We start from the raw sequence: 23,671 nt of genomic DNA on the forward strand, positions 1-23,671 counted from the left end.
TCTTTTTCAGTCTGGGATAATTGTCTTCTGTGTTCTTCATTTTCAATAAAACTACCATTGCTGTATACAAAAGCTCCAATTGATACACCTATACTATTTAATAATAACTGATGTTCTTATTCCAGTTGACACGCCTAAACTCTTTAATAACTGATGCTCTTACTCCCACTGGAGCCCTTGTTTCCTGCTCTGGATTGGTCTGACACAAACGACTATGATCCTGAGACATCTTCCTTCTCCTGATTATCCTTGCTCCTAGGGTTTCTCAATTTACAAAGGAACCTCAAGGCCTATGAACAATATATGTTTTATTTTATTTTTTTTAATTTATTCTTTTATTGACACCATGTGGAAAGTTACAAAGCTTTCAGGTTTAAGCCTCAGTTATACAATGCTCGAACACCCATCCCTTCATATTCCACCACCAAGAATCACAGTATACCTCCCCCCACCCCGCCTGTGTAATTGATAAATTTCACTTTACTTTCACTTTACTTTGATTACATTCAATATTTCAACAAAAAACTCACTATTATGAATAATATATGTTTTAATTACAGCAGAAACAACTATATTTCAGTGTACTGGAGACTGAAAATGCTATCTTTCCATATGATTAATATCTGGCTTGCTAAAAAAATTCTAGCTTAAAAATAAAATTCCCTAGAATTTTAAGGGGATGACTCCATAATTTTCCAGTGATCAACATTCCTGGGAAGGTTCACATGCCTCTGATACATACTCATACAAAACTATAATTTTTATATAGGGCTTGTACAGCTTCTCTATTTCACTTCTAAAGAATCAAGAGTCTTCAGTATGGATCTGTATTTAATTTAAAGTGCACGCACAGACTTCTGTAATTTTAAAACTCCAGCCTCGCTTCTCAGAATTTTTTTTTTCACTTTTTGATCATTGCTCCCTATACCTGTTTTTTTTTGTTTGTTTGTTTATTTGCTTCTGATCTCTTTCCAGGAGCCTTGATTAGCAACATCTAAGATTGTAACAGTCGTGAAAGCTGGTAGCTGAAAAAATGCAGTGCTCATTTATTTTGCTCACAACCTCAGTGGACAGAAAATAGATGCGGCATCTGCCCGTGACGTTGGGCCAGCCGGCTCTCTCAAGGGCCAGCAAGTTCGCTTGAGACGCAGCTGCCTATGAGGCTCCGGGACATGGCAGCTGGCTGCCCTGAGAGCAAGCGCTCCCCAGACAAAGCACACTCTGAACGTCTCCTACAACCAAGCCTCCAAAGTCACCACAGCGTGGTGACCGCCCTCTCACCCCCCAGTCAGGCATAAGAATCCTCGGGGGCCTTCTGAGAGGCGGTGCCCAGGATATATTGGAACTCTTAGGTTAATCTTCCTAATTTCTTCTGTTTGGGTTCTGTTTAAAGAAATTAAATTCATTTCTAACTGAATCTTCCACTTATACACTGATCTACTGAAATTTTTATTTTAGCAAAGATTATTTCTTTTTGCAATAACTTTCTTATTCTGAGGGTTCTTTATGGTATCCTGTTTTTGTTTTGTGGATTCATTATCCTTTATCCACTCTGTAGACATCGTGATTTTTATTGTTTTTAAGTTCTTTTGGATCCCTTCATTGCCTTTATTTTCTGCATTCCTTTCTATTTGAATGGTTTTGTCTTTTCTTGTGGAGGAATTTTTTTCAAAATCTGGAAAAGTGGTAGTAGTCCATTTATGTTTGAATAAAGCACTGAAATACTGAGGTAAGCATATATGCAAGGGCTGTGACAAATCAGTCAAAACACACACATGCATACATGTTGCATGCAAATAAATCCCTAAACCAAAAGTCCCATTTCTCTTCCACATTGTTCCACTCAGAGCTCATAAAACAGCAATATCTTTGTTTAGGAAAAAAGCCACAGCATCACTATTGCTCACAATGCACTTCAAATACATCAGCAAATAAAATCACGTCTAACCCCATCCCGTCAGTCCCCTCTTCCTCCATTAGCCACGTCAACAACTTCTCCTACCTGAACAACTGAAAAAGCTTTCTAACTATTGGAGATTCACCCCTTATCCCACCCACTCTATATATTCTCTGGAAAGCAGCCAGACATCATTTTAAAACAGCAGTAAGATGTTGTGCTCCTCCTGCCCCAAAGTCTCCAGCATCTTTCCACCACTCATGACAAAATCCAAGTCTATCCTTGGCATATTAGTTCCTTCGACATCCGATTCTCACCCCCCCTACACTGATTTCCTCCTTTTCTCTTCCATACGGTGCTCTAGTGATGCTGACTTCATCGCACGAAAATATCACGCACTTGCATGGAATGTGCTTCCCCTCAATGTCAGCAGGCTTGTTCCTGTGTGTCAGTCGGGGCTACTCCTTGGTGAACACTTCCCCAAACACTTGCACTCAATAGCAACTCTCCCTGCTCTTAGCTCCCTTTGTCCTGATCATAACCTGATATACCAATTATAATTTTCTGCCCATCTAGCCTCACAAAAAGGCTCGTGGGGGGTGGGGGCGGGGGTAGAGGGGAGTGGCTGGTGGGGTGGGGAGACATCATATACACATGTCTGTGCCTTACCTGGACTGCTTTTGGATGTATAGCCCTTTTGTTGAATGAATGAAAGTAGGTTTTGTGGAGGTAAGATAAAATTATAAACTTGCCTTTCATTCTGGTGACTCCTAAATATTAGAAAGACCTGCTTTTTCGGGGATAATCTAATTCCCTAGTAGATTATCATTCAAGTCCTGTCTCAGCTAGAGGGGGGAGCCAAACTCAGACCTAACTAGTGACCTCAAACTGCAGAGGAAAGGCGTGAAGGTCACTAGGCTCAGCAGGAAGACTCAACTAACCCCCACAGCAAAGATGTGTCAGCCAGGTCACAATTTTCTCTAGAGTGGTTTTTCCAAAGGATAAACTTTTCTGGAAATACAAGCAAAGATGAGGAACTGGGGATTTGATTGTTCTGCAATCACAATTTTTAACAATTGTCATATTTTGCCCAGTGCTTCAATCTATCTCTGTGCCTTTCATTCCCCTTTTCTTGGTCTTTGAACCACACCCAGCTATGCTCATGCTTACTCCTGGCTCTGTACTCAGGGGTCATTCCCGGCGGTGCTTGAGAAACCATAGAGGGCGCTGGGGATGAGCCCAGGTTAGCTGCGTACAAGGAAAGTGCCCTACCTCAGTACTACTGCTCCAGCACTGTATCACATCTTAAGTGCCAAGATTTGCAGGGACTTACCCAGTAAACTGACTCAACTCTTTCTACACTCACCATTAACATGACTGAGGGTCAGAACATCCTCTGCACTGCTGAGGAAGTTGGCCAATATCCTAATTGCTTCCTGCCTTTCAGAATGTGTTTAAATCTCTTCTCTCAACTATTTCTGCTGTCTTTGTCATTGTGGTTTATGAACTATCTTTTAGGTTTTTCTTTCACTCTCATTTTTCAAGTTTGGAAAAGAGAAGTAGTAAACATTTGTTAATCATAGAAACTTAGATTAAAGTTTCTGAAATGATCTTCGATTACTTGATCTTTGATTACATTTCCGGCACCAAAACAGTAGAAAAATTATTCTTTCTCGTATGTGGCAAAGAGATTACTAGCTTAAAACCACACATGCCCAATTCAATCAGCTCAAACATGAAAGCTTTGTAGCTGTATCTCACAGTGAATCAAAAAAAAGAGGGGAAAATAATAATCAAACATACAGCCCTGAGTTAATATTATTCAAGGCTGAGATTCCAACTTAAGAGGTCATAAAATCTTGGTTGCTCTGTAAAGATTTCTTCATCAAATACACATGCCTTTAAAGGAGCAGATATCTCATATCCCAACACAGTAATGAAGACTAAAGTTTCAAAAAGGTAGTTGGTAAAAATGTGCTACAAGTTTGTATCTGCCTATCAAGAAAGCAACCAAAAATTGCAATTTGCTATCAAGTAAAAAAAATTACATAGAAAGAGTGTTGCATTCAAAATTACATTATATTACTGTATGCACCAGCAATAAACTTTATAAGTCATGTGCATATAAAGTACAAATTATATTAAATACTAAGTATTTCCAGGGGGAAAAGTAGAAGCACATAAATAAGATTGAAAACTTTTTTTTCAAAGGAGCTGAGAAAACAAACTAAATGTAACAATCTTGGGAATAAAATTTAATATTTCAGCTCCCAAAACTCAAACCCAGAACCATTTAATAATATTATAAGCTAGGTTACTTTATGCTACTGATAATTAAGAAAATGCACCTTTAGAACCAAAACGGGATGAACCTCACCAGAGAGTGGACCGACAGGAAAACCCAGATATGCGGGAACCTGTGACTGAGATCTCCAAGTCCACTTGGATCGATGTAGGGAGCCAGAGCACATTGCGCATGCGTGGCGGCCATGACAGAATGACCTCATATGGGGTGATTGGCGAGAGCCAATAGATGAGCACCACGTCAGAGGCGGGGCAACCAGGGCTATATAAGGACTGCCGTTACACGGGTTGAGGATCCTTCTGCAGCCGTTTTATTCAGTTAACTCCCGAAGAGAAAGAACCCCAACCCGGGTAACGGCAGTCCTTATATAGCCCTGGTTGCCCCGCCTCTGACGTGGTGCTCATCTATTGGCTCTCGCCAATCACCCCATATGAGGTCATTCTGTCATGGCCGCCACGCATGCGCAATGTGCTCTGGCCGCCACGCATGCGCAATGTGCTCTGGCTCCCTACATCTCCCCCTTATGTCTTTATTTATGGAGCCATCCTGTTGGTAGAAGGGGGTGGCGGTCACCACTGCCTGTATTACAAGGGACTGAGGAGGCCTCCGCACGTCCCCATCAGGTCGCGCCAAGGCTCCACCTGTCCCACCGTCCTCACTTCCAGGCAGGGCAAAATCCGACGGCGGCCCTATGCAAGTGGCTCGCCACCCTGAGTCGGGGGCCAACTCAGTGCAGTGCTCTCCGGCCTGACACCCTTCTCAGGGAGAATACTCGGGAGCACCCATACTCGTGCAATGAGCCCTTGTAGCTCCGAGCGTGCAAGGGCTGCTCCCAGAGCAGGAGCCATGAGCGCAAGATAGAGGGGGATAGCGGGAGCCCAATGAGTCCGAGCCCCCGTCAGAGGATTGGGGCACCAGGCAGCAGTCAGCTATAACACAGGTAAAAGCAAATAATCAAAACAACAATCAAAAATACAACCATCAAAAACAAAATCAGAAATGCAATCAACCAACATAGCATCAAGCGGTTTCCACGTCATGGTACACTCTCCGCATTGCGTATTAAATTTGTGGATAGAGAGCCAAAATCAGTTGCTGAATCTGCTGTCCCACCTCCCTTTCCCGAACCACATCGGAGGGACCCCCGTCAGGGCTATATAAGGACTGCCGTTACCCGGGTTGGGGTTCTTTCTCTTCGGGAGTTAACTGAATAAAACGGCTGCAGAAGGATCCTCAACCCGTGTCGTCTCACTCTTTGCTGGCGAAGGGAAATCGCGACGCGGGCCACGAACAGATCGAGACTCAGCTTCCTCCCCCCAGGTCCCCAGTTTTCCAGTAGCTTGGCAGACATACCCACAAACTGCCCCTGGCACCATGTAATCTCATCAATGGCCAAGGCCCAGAGACTATAAGCTAAAGCTCCCAGAAGAGAACGACACAGAATCTCCAGAACATTATATTCTGTCCATAACAAGCAACACAAAACAAATCATCTAGCACTGCCTTTTCTGCAGGTTTGAGTGGTGGTGAAACTGGTGTCAAAATATCAAATGTAACCAAAGTAGAGAGAATATGAAGGAAATTGTCTGCCACATAACCATGGGAAGGGTTGGAAGTGAGGGGAGACAGGGAATAACGGGGATTTTGGTGGTGGAAAGTGTGCACTGGTGAAGGGATGGGTGTTTGATGACTATATGACCAAAGCTCAAACATGAAAGCTTTGTAGCTGTATCTCACAGTGAATCAAAAAAGAGGGGAAAATAATAATAAAACAATAAAATAAAGTTAACGTTTAAAATAGAATTAAAAAAAAAGTAATGTGGAGTTCATGCCCAATTCAATCAGCTTAATCAATGGCTGAATAAATAGCAGGACTCCTACATTATTAAAATAAATAAATAAAATAAATAAATAAAATGCACTTTTAGTTAGGGGTATTGTGAGTAGTAAGGAAAGATCAGCATAAAAATGAGGTTGTGGGGGCTGGAGCGATAGCACAGCGGGTAGGGCGTTTGCCTTGCACGCGGCCGACCCGGGTTCGAATCCCAGCATCCCATATGGTCCCTTGAGCACCGCCAGGAGTAATTCCTGAGTGTAGAACCAGGAGTAACCCCTGTGCATTGCCGGGTGTGACCCAAAAAAAAGCAAAAAAAAAAAAAATGAGGTTGTGAATATCAAAATCAGAGGCATCCAAATACAATATGTTCAAAACAGGAAAAGAAAATGTACCATCTGAGAAAAGCTATACTGAAATCAGTGTCAAAATTCATCAAGTGCCCCAGGAATTTGGTGGATGGGATAGGGGAAGGTCAAGAAAGAAATAAAAGCTTTTTTGTTGTTGTTTGGGGGCTCTGGTGGATCTGGTGGTCCTCTGGACTTATTCCTGGATCATATGAGATGCTGGGGGTCAAACCTGGGCTGGCCAAGTGTAAGGCAAGCATCCTACCCATTGCACTATCTCTCCGGCCCTGACATTTTTTAGAAAAAACTATTTTTATTGAGCAGGATTTACATTACTGTTCATCATAATTTTCAGACTTTCATCATTCCAACACCGCACCCATCACCAGAGAGCCCTCTTCCCTCCACCAGTGTCCCAAGCACCCCAACCATCCCCCACTCCCCTGTGTTGAGTTGGTAGACAAAATCTTCAGTTCTGATGACTTTAGCCATTTGTTCTCTTACAATATTTATTTTACATTTCATGTTTGGGATAAGTGCCTCTTTCTCTCTTTCTTTGTGGAGGTGGTAACACCTAAACATACTGACAGGTGAATAGAGCTAATCTCCTGGAATTCCACAAAATTGTAAACAATATACTGGTAAAGTAAATTTTTTTTCAAAAACTGTATTATTTACAGCTATGTAACTTTTTAAAATTAATACTGAGTAATTCTGTGCTATTATAAGAAGTGCATGAAACAGAAATCCTACAAACAAAATTAAGAGTGAGTAAAGTTAAGAAAAATATAAGGGAGAGAATCTGAATAGACCTATATAAGTAATAAAGTGTTTGTCCAAAAAAAGAGAATATTGTCTTTATGTTATAAAATATTCTATTATAGACATTGCTTACGCATCTACATTAATAAGTAAGGGATTATAATAAAAATCTCTATGACTATTTTTAAAAAAAACCTCACCTGATCAGCTATACAACACTCAGTATAAAAAAAATTAATTTATTATTGTAAAAGTGTATGATCCTTTAGCAGGATGGAAGTCAACCTTTCTCAATATAGCAGAGGGCAACAGAAGCACCATGAGTGAATGCCAGGTTCAATGTGAAGTGCTGAGGAGTCTGTCTTGCCTTTGAAAGAAGCTCCTTTAAAGCTCCTTACAAGACTGGTTTCAAGGCTACAAATTCCCTAAGCTACTACCTGTCCCCAATGCTCTGCATCATGCCTTTATTTCTGAATGATAACCTAGCTAGACAGAGGATTCTTGGTGATGTGTTCAGTTCACTGAGTTTTTGTACTGTATCCTTCCATCTCTTCGGGCTCACAGTCTCACTTGATAGATCTGTAAGTCTTATGGGCTTTCCTTTGTGTGTAAGTTTTTTTCTTTGGTTTTGCTGCTTTCAATATTCTGTCTCACTCAGAACAGATTTTGTCCTTCTGAGCACTATATGTTTAGAGTTTTCCTATTTGAGTCTATTTTTGCCAAGCCCCTTGGGGCCTCTTGGGTCCCAGTGTCTGCATCTCTCAACTCTGATATTTCTGTTTGTTGTTTTTGTTTTTTAGACTACACCCAGTGATGCTCAGGGGCTACTCCTGACTCTGTGCTCAAGGATCACTCCCGACAGCACTGAGAGACTATGTGGGGTGCTGGGGATTGAATCTGGGGATCAAGGCAGGACTGGCCACATGGAAGGCCTTTTCCACTGCACTATCTCTCTGTCCCAACTCTGGGAAGTTCTTTTCTGATTTCTTTAATTGTTGTTTCTTCATTGAATTTTCTTTCCTGTTCTCAGGGACTCCAATAATTCTTTTTTTTTTTTCAATAAATCTCATACTATTTCTTTTGAACTTATTCCACAGTTCTCTGGTGTACTCTTCATTTCTTTTCAGAACTTTTCACCACCTTCTATTGCTTCCTAGAGGCTTCTCCGTCATGGAGCACAAGCATCTTTTCTCCAGCAATTGCTGTTATTTTGCTGCTCAAAGATTCCTCCGAGTTAAATTTTTGTTTGTTTTGTTTTTTAAATATCACCCACAAAACGCTTCATTTCTGCTTGTAGTTTTTTCATTTCAGCTCACATATCCTTGTGCTTAGCTCACTACCTGCACCATTGCTTTTCTGAGCTCATTACACATCCTCACTATAGTGTCATTAAAGTCATTGTCAGAGGATTTATTGAGCTGGTTGGTGCCAGTTGAGTCTTCTGTGTTATTGTTTTTGCTCAGAGCACTTTTATGTGTCTTCCTGTTGGGTTTGTGGTGCTCCTGTTGTGCTGAGTATGAATCTTTGTAATTAAACCCTTCACCCCTGAACTCTCTAGTGAATAAGGCTGGGAATTACTCATTTCCTTCCCTGCCTGTCTTCACCAAATGAAAGGAAATATAACTGTGAGCAGTGTGAAATCTGATGAGGAGAGCTGTCATGCACTTCATGAGCAAGAGGATACTTTAAATATAAAACTAGGTAATGACAGAAGGGGGAAAGTATCTCCAGAGGGTTCAAATAAAACTGAGAGACTGTGCATATGGAATTACTGTGACAATAAAATACTTACAGAACAAAACACTGGCTGATAATATGAAGAGAATTTAGAGGAAAATTTTCACTGTAATAGATTCAACATAAGGATTTTAAAAGACAGGACTATATTGACAAATAAACGAGTTAACAAAATGCATATAGCACCAACATATTCTATCCAAAATATAATTTTAACTAAATATAAAAACCCAGGTTTTGAGTTACCTGATTAACCTTAGTTAAATGTTTGAATCAAACCATAGCTAAGAGTTTACTAAGTTCTCATATTAATTATAATGTCATAATACTTAATTGCAATTTTGAACAATATTCTCACCTGTTCAATGACATAAAAAGCAAATTCCAGTCGCTGTTTCTGGAGCATTGGAATCAGATGCAAGAAAAAAATTGGAAGATGTTCGTGGCGATTACGGAAAGGAATAAGCACTGCCACCTACAAAACAAAACAGTCACAAATATAAATAACTAGCAGCTAGTCCTTTTGTTAATCTCTAGAGGTTTTAAAAGCCTAACCTCATGAATTCTTGCCAGACATGCAACAGTGAGTAAAATAACACAGTCCTTGTCTTTGACAATTTATGGCCTTCGATCCCAGGGAGGTATAAATGTGCTCTCAGGAGCTTTTTAATTAATACTGTGCTCTTTGCCCTGTATTCACCCTGAGAAGTTATGGAGAGATTAAATTAGATTTTAATTAGATAAAATTAGATATAGTGATGCTAAATATCAGCATTCTTCAACTTTTTTATACCTGACACCCAGCACCAGTTCACTGAAGGATGGCTGAGGAATTCTGGCAAACACTACTTTGTAATAAAGAGAACAGAAAGACAAAATTAAATTCAGGATGCTGGTTAGGAAAGCAATTTAATAACTATATCAAGATAGCAGCTTGAATTGAAGCAGACGTAGGGAAGAATAAAGCTTCATGGATTTTGAAATCTTGAATAGGTAAATTAACCTTTTTTTGCACCCTCAGGATATATTCCAGAAGTAGAATTGCTGGGTCAAATGGGAGCTCAATTTCTAGTTTTTTTGAGAAACGTCCATATTGTTTTCCAATTAAATATGAGGAATAAATGAGTAATGTGTCAATAATAATTTCTAAAGTAGGTAAAAATTACAACTATTGACTTTTTAACTTAACTAAGAAATACTGCACTTGAATATCTACTAACCAATATACAGCTTATTTGACCTAGGAATCTTCTTGAAAACGTTGGCATGTATCATGGAATAGATGAGGCTTGATAGTTATATTAATATGTTTCCATTTGATCAAAAATAAAAATTAAACTTTTGATACATGTTATATTTAGTAAGTTTTATATGAATTTAATTTAAAAATATTAAGTGCAAAGCTTAATTTAAAAAAATCATCTAAGTAGTACAGAAATATTATCTCTTATAAGCCTGTGAGCCTTTATTATATTATCTATAATTAAAAAATAAAATTATACACACATATATGGAAATTAAAAGTTTCAAAATAGATCAATCTTTCTTCTAACAGAAAAGGAAAATCACTGTAATGCAAAATCAAGAAAGAAACTGGAGTTTTGGTGGCAATCACCATGTAGCATAGATAGATGCTAATTTATAATGAATATACATGAAAACTTTAGATTTAGATTTTCAAACAAGTGTTACTTCAATAGAAAAAAATTAAGAGAAGAAAAAAGAAAAGACCAGATTTCTAGTAAATGCAGGGGATATACTAAACATCTGCATATCTGCTAAACTTCTGGATATACAGTGCAGGGGTTAAGGTGCTTACTTTCCACACAACAGACGCTGGTTGAATACCCAGCATCATATATGGTCCCCCCAGCCCCTTCAGTAGTGATCCTTGAGCACAAAGCCAGGAGTAAGTACTGCACACCACAGGAGTGTTACCACTGATACCCCACCCCACCTCCACACACACACAGGCATACACACACACAGGCTTAGTAGCAGCACATACGGAATGCTTCTTGTCTTCTCAATAATGCCAGATGACTATAAAATCAAAATGTGTATCTTCAGTTCAAAAAAAAAGAACATGCAACAAATACTGTATACAACTTGAATAAGGTACTTAAGGAGAAACAGTCACAGTGGTAAGAGTGTAGAATGATGGTTGTGTGGGGCTGGATGGAAAGAGGAAACCGGAGTTAGTGTTCAAAGGATGCTGTCCTTTTTGCATCTTTGGGATATATTCCCAGAAGTGGTATAGCTGGGTCAAATGGGAGCTCAATTTCTAGTTTTTTTGAGAAACATCCATATTGTTTTCCAAAAAGGCTGGACCAGTCAGCATTCCCACCAGCAGTGAAGGAGAGTCCCTTTCACCATACATCTATGCCAACACCAGTTTGCTTTTGTTCTTTTGGTTGTGTACCATTCTATGTGGAGTGAGGTGGTATCTAACTGTTGTTTTGATATGCATCTCCCTGATGATTAGTGATGAAGAGCATTTCTTCATGTGCCTTTTGGCCATCTGAATTTCTTCTCTGAGAAAGTTTCTGTTCATTCCATCGCCCCATTTTCTGATTGGATTGGATGTTTTCTTCTTTTAGAGTTCAACCAGTGACTTGTATATCCTTGATATTAACCCCTTATCAGAACGGTACTGGGTGAATATCTTATCTGTAATCTGTATTACAAACCATAATCCCATAAGTAGAGAGAATGGGGTGGTGGGGAGGAATACTGGGGATATTGGTGGTGGAAAATGTACACTGGTGCAGGGATGGGTGTTCGATCATTGTATGATTGAAACTCAAATATGAAAGTTTTGTAACTGTAGCTCACAGTGCTTCAATTTTAAAAAAATAATATATTTCACCCCCCCCCAAAAAAAAGTGCCATTTTGGGGGCTGGAGTGACAGTACAGAGGATAGGGTGCTTGCCTTGCACATGGCTGACCCAGGTTCAATCCCTGCAATCCCATATGGTCCCTGAGCAATGCCAAGACTGATCCCTGAGGGCAAAGCCAGGAATAAGCTCTGGGCACCGACTGCCAGATGTGGCCCAAAATACAAAAAAAAAACAAAACAAAAAAAAAACACTTTTTAAAAATTAAAAGGTACAGACTTGGACCAAAGAGAATACAGTGGGTAGGGGGTTTGCCTTGCACGCAGTTGAGCCAAGTTCAATTCCTGGTACCTCATACAGTCCAACGAGCCTGCCAGGTCTGATTCCTGAGTGCAGGGTCAGGGGTAAGTCCTGGGCACTGATGGGTGCGACACCAACCCCCAAACCCCAATAAAGGGACAGACTTTTTGCAAGATAAAAGAGTTCTGTGCTAGATGGCATGAAAATGCGATTAATGCCACTAAATATATGCTTAAAAATAGAAGTGCTAATTTTGCTACATAAATTTTATAACTCAAAGGGGAAAAGCCTTAAAATGCAATTTATATAAAATGTGTTAATGTCACATGGTAATAAATGAATAATTATCAATCACCATTTATTACCATTCCTGGCTCCATACTTTATCACACAAGCCAAGTTACCCTAAAATTAAGAATTTTGCTCTTGAGAAAGAAAAAACGTTTTCTAAATACTACTTTTCTCAGCAAATTTCTAAGCTGGCTTTACTGTAGTTGTAAATTTTCTATTAAAATTTGAAATGGAAATAGATTTTTCTACAGATTAGAAATTTTAATTCTAAAATCGATAGATTTCCAAAGAACTAAGAAAATATACCTACACTTCAATATGTATGTGTCACTGTGTGTTCTGGATTTTAAAATGCAATCTAGGGGCTGGAGCGATAGCACAGCGGGTAGGGAGTTTGCCTTGCACTCGGCCGACCCGGGTTCGATTCCTAGCATCCCATATGGTCCCCTGAGCACCGCCAGGAGTAATTCCTGAGTGCAGAGACAGGAGTAACTCCTATGCATTGCCGGGTGTGACCCAAAAAGCAAAAAAAAAAAAAAGGCAATCTAATCTTCCATGGAGGAGTAGCTGGGAGGAGTTCCTAGACACTGGAGGAAGTGGACACTGTGATTAATGTGACTGCAAGTGAAAAGTATGATTAACAATATGATAAATTCCAGAATCTCCATGAAAACAAATTAAATATAGTCTAATCTGGTTATAGCAAAAATTATATAATATGTTTAGAATTTATCTAAATTTGAATACCTGAATTTTTTTTTTTGCTTTTTGGGTCACACCCGGCAATGCACAGGGGTCATTCCTGGCTCATGCACTCAGGAATTACCCCTGGTGGTGCTCAGGGGACCATATGGGATGCTGGGATTTGAACCCGGGTCAGCCGCGTGCAAGGCAAATGCCCTACCCGCTGTGCTATCACTCCAGCCCTGAAATTTTTAATATTCTTAGTATCCTGGATATTTTTCAAAGATTTCCTCTACACAAAATAAATTATATCAATGAATGAAAATGCAAATAATTGAGAATCCACAGGACTAGAATCAACCCTCCTTAGATACAATGTCAGAACATGACAGGGTATATATATAGCTGGTACAAAATAGTAGTATTTTGCCAAAGTATTTTATATAACCAGGAACATAAAAGAATGTTTAAATAAAATGGCTTTAAATAAAAAGCAGAAAAATGTGATTTAGTGAAACTGAAGATGTCTAAAATGGATATTTCTATATGAACTTCCCTGAAGAAAAAGGAAAGAGGGGCATAGCAGGTACAGCAGGTAGGCATCTGCCTTGCGCACGGAAGATCCAGGCTTGATCCCTAGAACACTAGATGGTCCCCCCGAATCCTGTTAGGAATGATCCCAGAGTACTAGATCTCAGGTGTGGCCCAAAAGGGGAAAAAAAAGAAAAGAAAAGAAAAAAGAAAAAGGAAAAAAAGGAGTCAGAAGGTGAGTACAAAACCCTACCACTCACCTTACCTGAAGCTATCAAAACGGTAATTTGTAGCAAGTCAGGAATAAAACTTGGCTTCCTTATTTTTAACTTCATTACAAACTGGACACCTAAGATATAATGTAGATGTACTCTGAGAGCAGTTAAGGTGAATTATATACACTTATGCGAAGAAGTCGCTTGATAGCTGCACAGTTTAAAGAGCTCATATTAATCAAATACAATTAAGCAGATTGATGAACTAAATATGTAAGAATAAACAAAGGCAAAGCCTTGGCCCCTAGTACAGAAATTCCTTCAGTGAAGAGAATATTAAGTTGTTTTTTAATTTTATAAGGAAACTGAGAATGTGTAAGAGAAGTAGATCATTAGTGCCCTGGCAAATTTTAGTTAAGCTATTTAGCTGAAATTAAGCTAAACTGTTATTTTTAACAGCAAACAAATGTCCACATTCTAATAAGCCATTTATCAAAGATCTCAAAGCAAAGTTTATATTAAATAAAGCTAAGGAGACCCTTAACATTTCACTTAGTATATCCCTTTTTTAACTATGGAAAGATTCTGAATAGTTTATATTTCATTGTCTAGAAAAAGGTGTCAATGTTCTGTGACAATTTATTTTGAGGCTTAGTAGCCTTTGTTTTCATATAAGATGTACATTCCTTCTTATATGTGCCCAAATTTTATAAATTATATCCCCTATTAAGCCATTAACATACTTTCAAACACCAGGTCCAATCCCCGGCATCCCATATGATCCCCAGGGCACTGCCAGGAGTAATTACTGAGTGTAGAACCAGGAGTAATTCCTGAGCATCAACACATGTGACCCAAATAGCCAAAATTAATCAATCAATAAAAATTAAAGCAGGTTCTGTCCCTTCCCACTAAAATTGGAACGTCTGAAGACTGAGTTCAAAGATCTTTATTTTGTTTTGGGGCTACATCCTGTGGTGCCCAGAGTCTACTCCTAGCTCAGTGTTTAGGGAGCTGCCAACTCTTCACAGGTCTTGGGGATACCACATAATGTCAGTCATCAAACCTGAGCGTACTGCATGCAAAGTATGCACTCAGCCCTTGAGTTATTACTCTGGCCTAGAAAATTCACATTTAAGGAGGAGGAGTGTGCGCCATACCCAGTGTTCCTTAGGGCTTACTTCTAGCTCTGTGCTCAGGGATGATTGATGATTCCTGGTTGAAAGTTTTGGGGGAACCATATGTGGTGCTGATCTCTAACTGGGATTGGCTGCACGGAAAATAAGCAACTAGCCTGCTGTCCTATCTCTCTAGCCCAGCAATTTCACTTGTAATAAAAAGCATCACCATCTTTCTCTCCCACCCTTCTTTTTAGAAATAAATCTGCCTTCTAGTAAGGCATCCCAGCTGTGCTACACCTTCTACTTAAATCTGCAATGTTCAAAAATATCTAGGAATTTTTGTGAAATTACTAGCTTTGGATCTAGCTTGATAAATTGGCCATTAATTCATCTGACTGGCACTTTTTAACTTTGAAATCCCAAATACATAAAGCTGTGAGGCCTTGAGTTTGATCTTCAGCACTGAAGAAATAGCCTCCCCCGACCGACTCCCTCCCCCCAAAAAAAACCCTGGTCTGAAGGATCAAGTTGGGAGATGTTTAAAATAGATCTAGTTATTTCTCCTTTCTCCTGTTTTCAGTTCTGCTCCAAAATTAAAATGAGACATTATTAGAATATAAACAGGAAAAAAAAAGGGTGGAGAGAGATTATTAAATTAATTAAATATTGGGGCCGGAGCGGTAGCACAGCGGGTAGGGCATTTGCCTTGCATGCGGCCGACCCGGGTTCAATCCCCGGCATCCCATATGGTCCCCCAAGCACTACCAGGAGTAATTCCTGAGTGCAAAGCCAGGAGTAACCCCTGAGCATTGCTGGGTGTGACCCAAAAAAGCAAAAAAAAAATTAAATATTATCTCTGAATTATCTCCAAAATTCCTCTCCTACCTTCAAGTCCACAGTTTGGAACTGAGAGATTACCCTGATATGGATTAGTTCAAAGTCAAACTATCTAGGAATTTTTGTGGAATTAATAGTTTTGGATCTAACTTGATTCATTGGTCATTAATTCAACTGACTGGTACTTTTTAACTTTGAAAAACTCAAATACGTACAACCGTGAGGCCCAGGGTTTGATCTGGGTTACTCTACAGTCCTCAGATACACAAAGCAATTTACTGAGATGCCAGAATCAGATTACTCCTAGGAACTCCACTTCCCACACTACTACCTACTATAAGCATGGAGCTAAAGCATCTTGCTAAAATCCAAGTACTATATATTTGACGTATGATATATTTACGGATGTGTTTCTACTGGAAAATGAGAAAAAGAAAACTAACTCTCTAAATCTATTGTCTGATACAGACCACACAAAAAAAGGCTAATACTCAGATTTTCCAACCCACAGTCACTCACTCCAGATGAAGACAGGCCCCTCTCCGACAAAGCACATCCACTCCACACTAAAGCAGGAAAGCAAACGTCGCAACAAAGCCACAACATTTTGGTTTCCTAGGGTTGAATTTAATTTTAATTAAAATTTCAATCACACTAAAGTATAATGTATTCAGTGTGCAATAGCATTGTCAAAAATAACAATGAACATAATTCCATTTAAAAATACTTTACTGGACCAGAGATACAGTACAGGAGTTATTTAGGCACTTGCCTTGCATGCAGTTAACCCTGGTTTGATCCCTGGTACTGCCAGAAGTGATCCTTGAGCAGCACTGGGTATGACTCCAAAACAAAAATAAATAAAAATACTCTATTGGAGCTGGAGCGATAGCACAGCAGGTAGGGCATTTGTCTTGCACATGACTAACCTGGATTCGATTCCCAGCATCCCATATGGTCCCCTGAGCACTGCCAGGAGTAATTCCTGCGTGCAGAGCCAGGAGTAACCCCTGGGCATTGCCGGGTGTGACCCAAAAAGAAAAAATAAATGCTCTATTGCTAAAGAGAAAAAAAAAAACCGCTAATCATCATCTGAGCTATTCAAATAATGGAGCCAGACAAATGACATCATCAAGCAGGCTGCCACAAACCTTCAATTTGTTTTAAAAAAAAAAAGAAGACACATTTTCCCCACAGTATAATAAAATTAGTAATGACAATGGGATACTACTCTGCTATTTAAAAAGATTTTTTTAAAAAAAATCTATTATTTGCAACATCATGTATGGAACAAAATGGTAATATTCTAAGTAAAATAAGTCAAAGACAAATACCACATGATTTCACCCATATATGGTAGATCAACAAACGAATGAAGAAAACAAACATAATTTTGATTTATATGGTTGTGTACCTGAAACTTATATAATACAATAAATGTTACTTTAATTAAAACGAAGGGGAAACGCCATTTCAAAGCTTTTAGAATTGAGCATGAATTTTCTTCTTTAGATTCAACATATACACCATCACCAAAACAAAGAAAAAATAATTTTCCTAGGATATTTTTGGAATTATAACTGGACAGCACTTTAAAGATAAATGTGTGGAAATAAATAATAAAATATAAATTTATTAACTACATCTCCTCTGAGAAATGGAGTAAGAATATTATAAATGACACATTTAAAAAAAAAACTGTACCAGTGGGGCCAGAAAGACAGTACGAGGGGTAAAGTCTTTCCCTGCATGCAGCAGACCCCTGCTCCATCCCCGGCCCCAAATATGATTCCCCGAATAGAGCCAGATACCACTCCTAAGCAGAGAGCCAAGAATAGATCCGAACAGGGGTCGAAGCAATAGTAAATTGGGTAGGGAGCTTCCCCTGAGCATGGCTGACCCAGGTTTAACTGCTGGCACCCACTATGGTTCCCTGAGCACCACCAGGAGTGATCCCTGAGCACAAAGCAAGAATTAAGACCTGAGCACCGCTGGTGTGGCCCTCCCCAAATAACAACAACAAAAGAGAGTATCTCCTTAAGCACTGTTGACTGGGTCCCAACAACTCTCCAAACTGCTAGAATCCATTTAATATCCTTATAATGTGTTTGAGGCAAAAATCAAAACATTTTAAAATAAATATCTTCTTGTCGTCTTGGGGGCATTACTCAAGGTGAGTTCAGGTGGTACTGGGAGGTGTGGCAGCAGGAATCCTGGCCTACAGCAAAGAACTGACATTAGACCTCTCACCTCTCTCCACCCGTTTTAAAATAGCACTGTAGCACTGTCGTCCTGTTGTCCATCAATTTGCTCGAGCAGGCACCAGTAATGCCTCCATTGTGAAACTTGTTACTGTTTTTGGCATATTGAATACGCCATGGGTAGCTTGCCAGGCTCTGCCGTGCGGGCTGGATACTCTTGGTAGCTTGGCTGGTTCTCCAAGAGGGACAGAAGAATTGAACCCGGGGCCGGCCGCATGCAAGGCAAACGACCTACCTATTGTGCTATCGCTCCAGTTCATTTTTAAAATAATTTTTAATAAATCCTAAAAGGCATTTGTCTCACAAACTAAATTCAATAAAACTGGACTTCCGGCTTATTTCACACAAAATAATGTTCTGCATTAGAAATGCAAATATAAATAAGAAGAAGTTCATCCAACAGAAGTTTAAGACCATCCAACAGAAGTTTAAGACCAATCAGTCAGAGGACTTTAAACACAAGTTTAGTAGCATATAACTTTCCTTCCCAGGAAAATTTTTTTTCTGGGGGGAAGTTACCAAAGTACAAATACTTTAGTAAAATATTAACATTTAAAAAATTAATTTTAAAAAATTACTAGATTAATGTTACATCATAATCCTTGAGGCCCAAACATTTGATTTGATCATTTGTAGGTTTCACTTGGATTACGGCAATGACATATTCGACTAAAATACGACAGAGAGCTAGTCTGATCTAAACCATGGTTTTCCAGTTCCAAAAGCAACACAGGTGGGCACATCTCCTTGCAGTCTTAAAAAAAAAATTAAGAATCTTCAGGAAAAAAATGTAATTTTATCATTAGAAAGAGCTACCTAACACATGTGGGAAAAAAATAATAAAGGGATAAGGATCCTAAAATGTTCCTTTTTTGTGTCCAACTGCAACGTCTGAGTATTCTCTTTAGATTTCTGAGATTTTGAGGAACAGAATTTGAAAATTACTTTTGAACACAGCTGAAATTAGTGTATAAATATCTTATGTCCTAGGATTTGGTGGGGCTTTGCCTGCAGGCCAGCCGTCAGTAATCAGACAGAGCAGCTGCGGGAGGCAGAGAAAGTATAGTGTCTCTTCCAAACAACAAAGGAGAAAAATCTGTTTGTAGGCCAACCCCAGGTGAGCTCAATTATCATCAGGATCTCCAGGAAACCAAACATATGAACATATATTGTGCGTGTGCTGTATGTGCAGAGACACAGCTACAGTCTTTACAAGTAACGTTACTGAATCCTACTCGGGGAGACGGTGCTCCCAAGTGGTGCTCCCAAGTAGTGCTCCCCACGGTGCTCCCAAGTGGTGCTCCCAAGTGGTGCTCCCAAGTAGTGTTCCCAAGTGGTGCCTAAGACCCACCAAGGCCTGCTCAGGGGTACTCCAGTCCTTTGCGCTATCTCCTGGTCTCTTAAATCACACTTGAGATTTGATGTGTCACCAAAAAATGTTTGTTTCAGATTTATCAAGACTTACAGCTATTTCACCACATCTACAGAATTAAGCATACTTCCCCTCAAGTGCACAGTGACGGTGACATTGCTCAGGGAAAACTGTCCTCACCTTCCACCGAGGTTTACAGTCTTTAGGCCTCCAGTGTCCTCCTGGTTCAATATCTAAATCCTTGGAGAAGAGTTGATGAATTTCATCAAAACTGACTTCACTTACATTGACATTGAGGAATCCCCCTAAAAGATCAGAAATGCCAAGAACTGTTATACATTTGCTTTAAAGATAAAGATAGTAATAATTAATTAGCTGATGGCATAACTCAGTTTTCAGGACCACACATCAACTTTCATCACACAATTCTTAATACTATCCCCTTCACTTTTGGTTTGGGTGAATAATTACCTGGCTGGCTAGTTAAGAAAATCAAATCATCTAAACATTGTGTATTCAATATGCTGAGTACTTTAATATTTGTTGGGAAATGTTTGTACATTATTATAATTTTGCATACCAGTGTAATTAAACAATCATTCAGGTGTTTTCAAACTTTAAATTTCAACATAATCAACAAAGGGGACATAATAATAGGATATATAAGAGGTATTAAGTAGTTCGTTAGACTCAGAGCTAAAGTCTATACTTTTCTTGTGAAAAAATGATTTATCATCTCTAAGGCTCAGATTTCTCAATTGCTAAAGGATAGGGTAATACCGCCCACCTCCCAACACGGTTCTGTCTGAAAGAAGAAACAATATATAGGGATAAGTCAATTTTAATGCCAATCACGTGCTATAAACGCCACCCATTGTTGATGACAAACCTTTGAGAGAATTTGAAGATACAGTCGAATAATTTATTCTGAATTATTCCTTGACGTGCAGAATTGCAATACCAAAGACCTCTATTAGGCACTCTCTCTCTAAATAAATATATATTACTAAAGGTGTCATTAACAGTTTTTCTTATGCCACAGAAATACAAATAAATCTTGGATGAAAAAACACTTCCAATAACTTAATCAAGAATAGAACCAAGAAATGAACTAAATCCATTCTAAATTATCATCTCGTAAAATTAAAAATAGCAAATATTGAGGTTTTGCATTTCACATATTCTGGCATCAACTGTCCATGTATTTATTTCCTCTCAAGCACCCCTAAAGTCTCACTGTCCAACATGCCGGAGTGGAGTTCTCCGCAGCCACCTCTCCCCCCATCCCTCTCTTCTAACTAGGCAGAAACATGAGTCTCTTTCCACTAAGACAGAAGCTAGAGTGAAGCATTTGAAATGCAAATGTCTATAAGTTTTCATCAAGTAACTTAGGGAGAAATAAATCTGCAATGTTCCAATGTCTGCCTATTGAGCTGACAATGTTTACAATCTTTTATAACCAAATATCATCCCTTTGTATGACAAGATATGTGAAGTAGCTGTCAATCTAAGAAAATTTCGATTTATCAAGAGAGTGACCTATAAACTTACACAGAAAGGGCAGATCAAACGTAAAACGGATTAGTACGCCCAATCATGCCTCTGCTCTAAGAAATCAAACCGAGCACTGGAATGAAATAAAACTCACACAAAATTGATGCACTTAAGGCTATACATGATTACTAAAATGATAGTAATTAGGCTAAATAATAAGCACTTCATATAACTGAAGTTAGTATTCCTTATGCATCGCTAAACCGGATACTTTTTTAGCTTTTTCCAGCTTTACTGCTTCAACAACTGTAATCATTATTCCAGCAGTTTTCTCTAGTGTCATTTGCAGTTTAATGTTCATATGCAGGCAAAGAGACAGTCCTTGTATCTCTCACCTCAATGGCCAGATCTCCTGGGTCTATCACTTACTATTCCCAAGGCCCCAGGCACCTCAAGTTGGCCTCTCTCCAGACTGCCTCTCCCCCATCCACGTGGTCCCTTAGCCACATCCCTGTGTTTATAGCTCTGCTCCGAAGGCCTCATGCTGGCTGCAAGTCAAAGATGACCGAGTGTCCAGGGACATGAACAGCATCATCATTTGGTGAAGGGAAAAGGGAGAGGTGAGAGGGAGACATCAAGGCGTTATGGAGCGGAAGGAAGAAAAGCAAACACTGACTACAGGGGTGGGCCGGGGTGGGATTAAGGATAAGACCCTGTATATCGGAAGAAAAGGGAAATGGGTATGTTTCTAAGAGGGCAATCAAAAGGCAACACAAGACGGAGCAATTAGAGCAAATGTGACTTCCAAACTGTCTGCAATAGAAACTCAAGGTGTGGCCCCCAAACCACATATATACACGCAAATGTGTATATGTAAATATACCTTAAAATAATGCCCAATACTTAGAGATTACTTATATTTATATTTTTATTTCATTTCAAGTAACATTTAAAGCATATAGAATCTCTAGCCAGAAATTTTCTATAAATTCCCAGTTGAAAATAGCTTCAATCAGTTTGAGACCCACATCTTTTTTTTTTTTTTAATCTAAATCCCAATTCTGGTGCTCTGGCTTGCGCTGTTGTTTTACCCTCAGAGTTCTAAATGGGCAGAAAGACCTGAATTTTCGGTAGAAACAACCCTTCAGAATCAGAGATAGTAATAGGAGATTAGGAATCAACCTTACTTGAAACTGCTTTGGTTGACCCAGACACTACATACGGTCCCCTGAGCACGGAACCATGAAGAGCCCCTGAACACCACTGGTGTGGGTTTCCCCTCCTCCACAATCTCCCCGCCCCCCCCCCCCACCAAGAAAGAAATAGCCCTTCAGGTGCATTGATACCCAAATACTATTTTAATGACCAAGGGCATATCCCTGACCAACCTCAGGCATCTGCCCCACACCTGCTGGCCCCTAGGAAGCCAATACTGGACGCTGCACATTTCCAAGACTTGCCTTAGGTTTCTTGTGTTCTGGAATTTTATAACCTCTTCTCATGTAAATGACTTCTTACTCGAATATTCTTGAAGTGACCAACTCCAAAATTCCGAACACCAAGTGGTGTAGTCACATGCAGGCACACATCCAGGTGGGGCAGGAGCAGGGAAGGACAAGCCGGCCAAGGACAGCCTGGCCTCACCCTCCTCCCTGTGTCCTTCCTATTTGCATTTACCCCTTGGCTCCAACAGGGTCAAAAATATTCCTTGAGGTCATTTCTGCAAAGATACCCCGCACGCAGGTGACCTAGGACACCAGCCAAAATACAACTCAAGTCTTGTCTCCTCTCCTGCCCGTACTGCGCAGTTCCCAGTACACATCCAAGGGCCTTTCTCCTTCCTCAAGGTTCCCTCCAGCTTGAAAGCCTCCCGTATAACCTTCACCTAATAGTCTTTGAAATGCCTTGCGAATCCACCCTGGGGCATCACACCTTTTCATCACCTCTCTCCCAACTGTTTCCCTAGTCCCTGACGATTAATAAACTGACACTCTCCTTTAAAGTCATAATCCACATCCTTGGGGCCCTTGCACTGAACGACTGGGAGCGGCCCCTGGGTTCCTGAGTATTGCTTGGGAGCGCCCCCATGCCCAAAACCCCAGGTGAATACACTAAAATAAAATGTGTAAGTTAAAAAAGAGCAACTAGGGGCTGGAGCGATAGCACAGCGGGTAGGGCATTTGCTTTGCACGCAGCCGACCCGGGTTCGATTCCCAGCATCCTATATGGTCCCCCGAGCACCGCCAGGAGTAATTCCTGAGTGCAGAGCCAGGAATAACCCCTGGTCATCACAGGGTGTGACCCAAAAAGCAAAAAAAAAAAAAAAAAAAAAAAGAACAGCTAGTTTTTATGAGTCACTCTAAAAATGTATATTCTCTGCCTTCCCGGCCACTAAACTGTGCTTATGGGAGCAGAGAAAGCACAGGGGTTAAGATTCTCGCCTTGCACGCTGCTGACTCCAGCCCAGTCCCCAGCACCACAATGTTCTCCCAGCAGAGCCTGGGCAGTCCTCCATGGGGGGATCCAAAGCCCACAAAAATGCTCCAACTGTGCTTATGGTGGCTCCTGCTAAATTTCCATTAGCCAAGTTCAGAGGCCTTCCTCACTGCCTCATCCAACTTGCTTCCTCCGAGGTATGTGATCAACCGAACACTCCTAGGAAATCTTCCCTTGCTGTCCCCTGCGATCCCCTCTCTGACTCTGCTCTGTCCCTGTTTTCCCTTCTTCCTCACCCCGGAAGGCTGATGTTCCCCAGGGGCCCACGCACAGGTTTCTTCCAGTCTTGCTTCCTCTCATCTCCTGCCCAGATCTCTCGGATAAAATTCAGACCCAGATGAATCTCCTG

The 23,671-nt window shown here is 40.1% G+C and overlaps 1 protein-coding gene across 1 annotated transcript in view; it reads right to left on the minus strand.

The window, feature by feature from the left end:
- Nucleotides 1-23,671, minus strand: part of B4GALT6 (beta-1,4-galactosyltransferase 6) — a 71,778-nt gene that overhangs the window by 13,899 nt on the left and 34,208 nt on the right. Inside the window, exons 4-5 of the mRNA XM_004606042.2 lie at nt 19,513-19,637; nt 9,241-9,357 (exon numbers count right to left, since the gene is read on the minus strand). Coding sequence (XP_004606099.1) covers nt 9,241-9,357; nt 19,513-19,637 — 242 coding nt within the window. The remainder of the gene's footprint in view (nt 1-9,240; nt 9,358-19,512; nt 19,638-23,671) is intronic.

The sequence above is a fragment of the Sorex araneus genome, chromosome 2 (assembly GCF_027595985.1).
Source record: "Sorex araneus isolate mSorAra2 chromosome 2, mSorAra2.pri, whole genome shotgun sequence".
Taxonomy (NCBI): domain Eukaryota; kingdom Metazoa; phylum Chordata; class Mammalia; order Eulipotyphla; family Soricidae; genus Sorex; species Sorex araneus.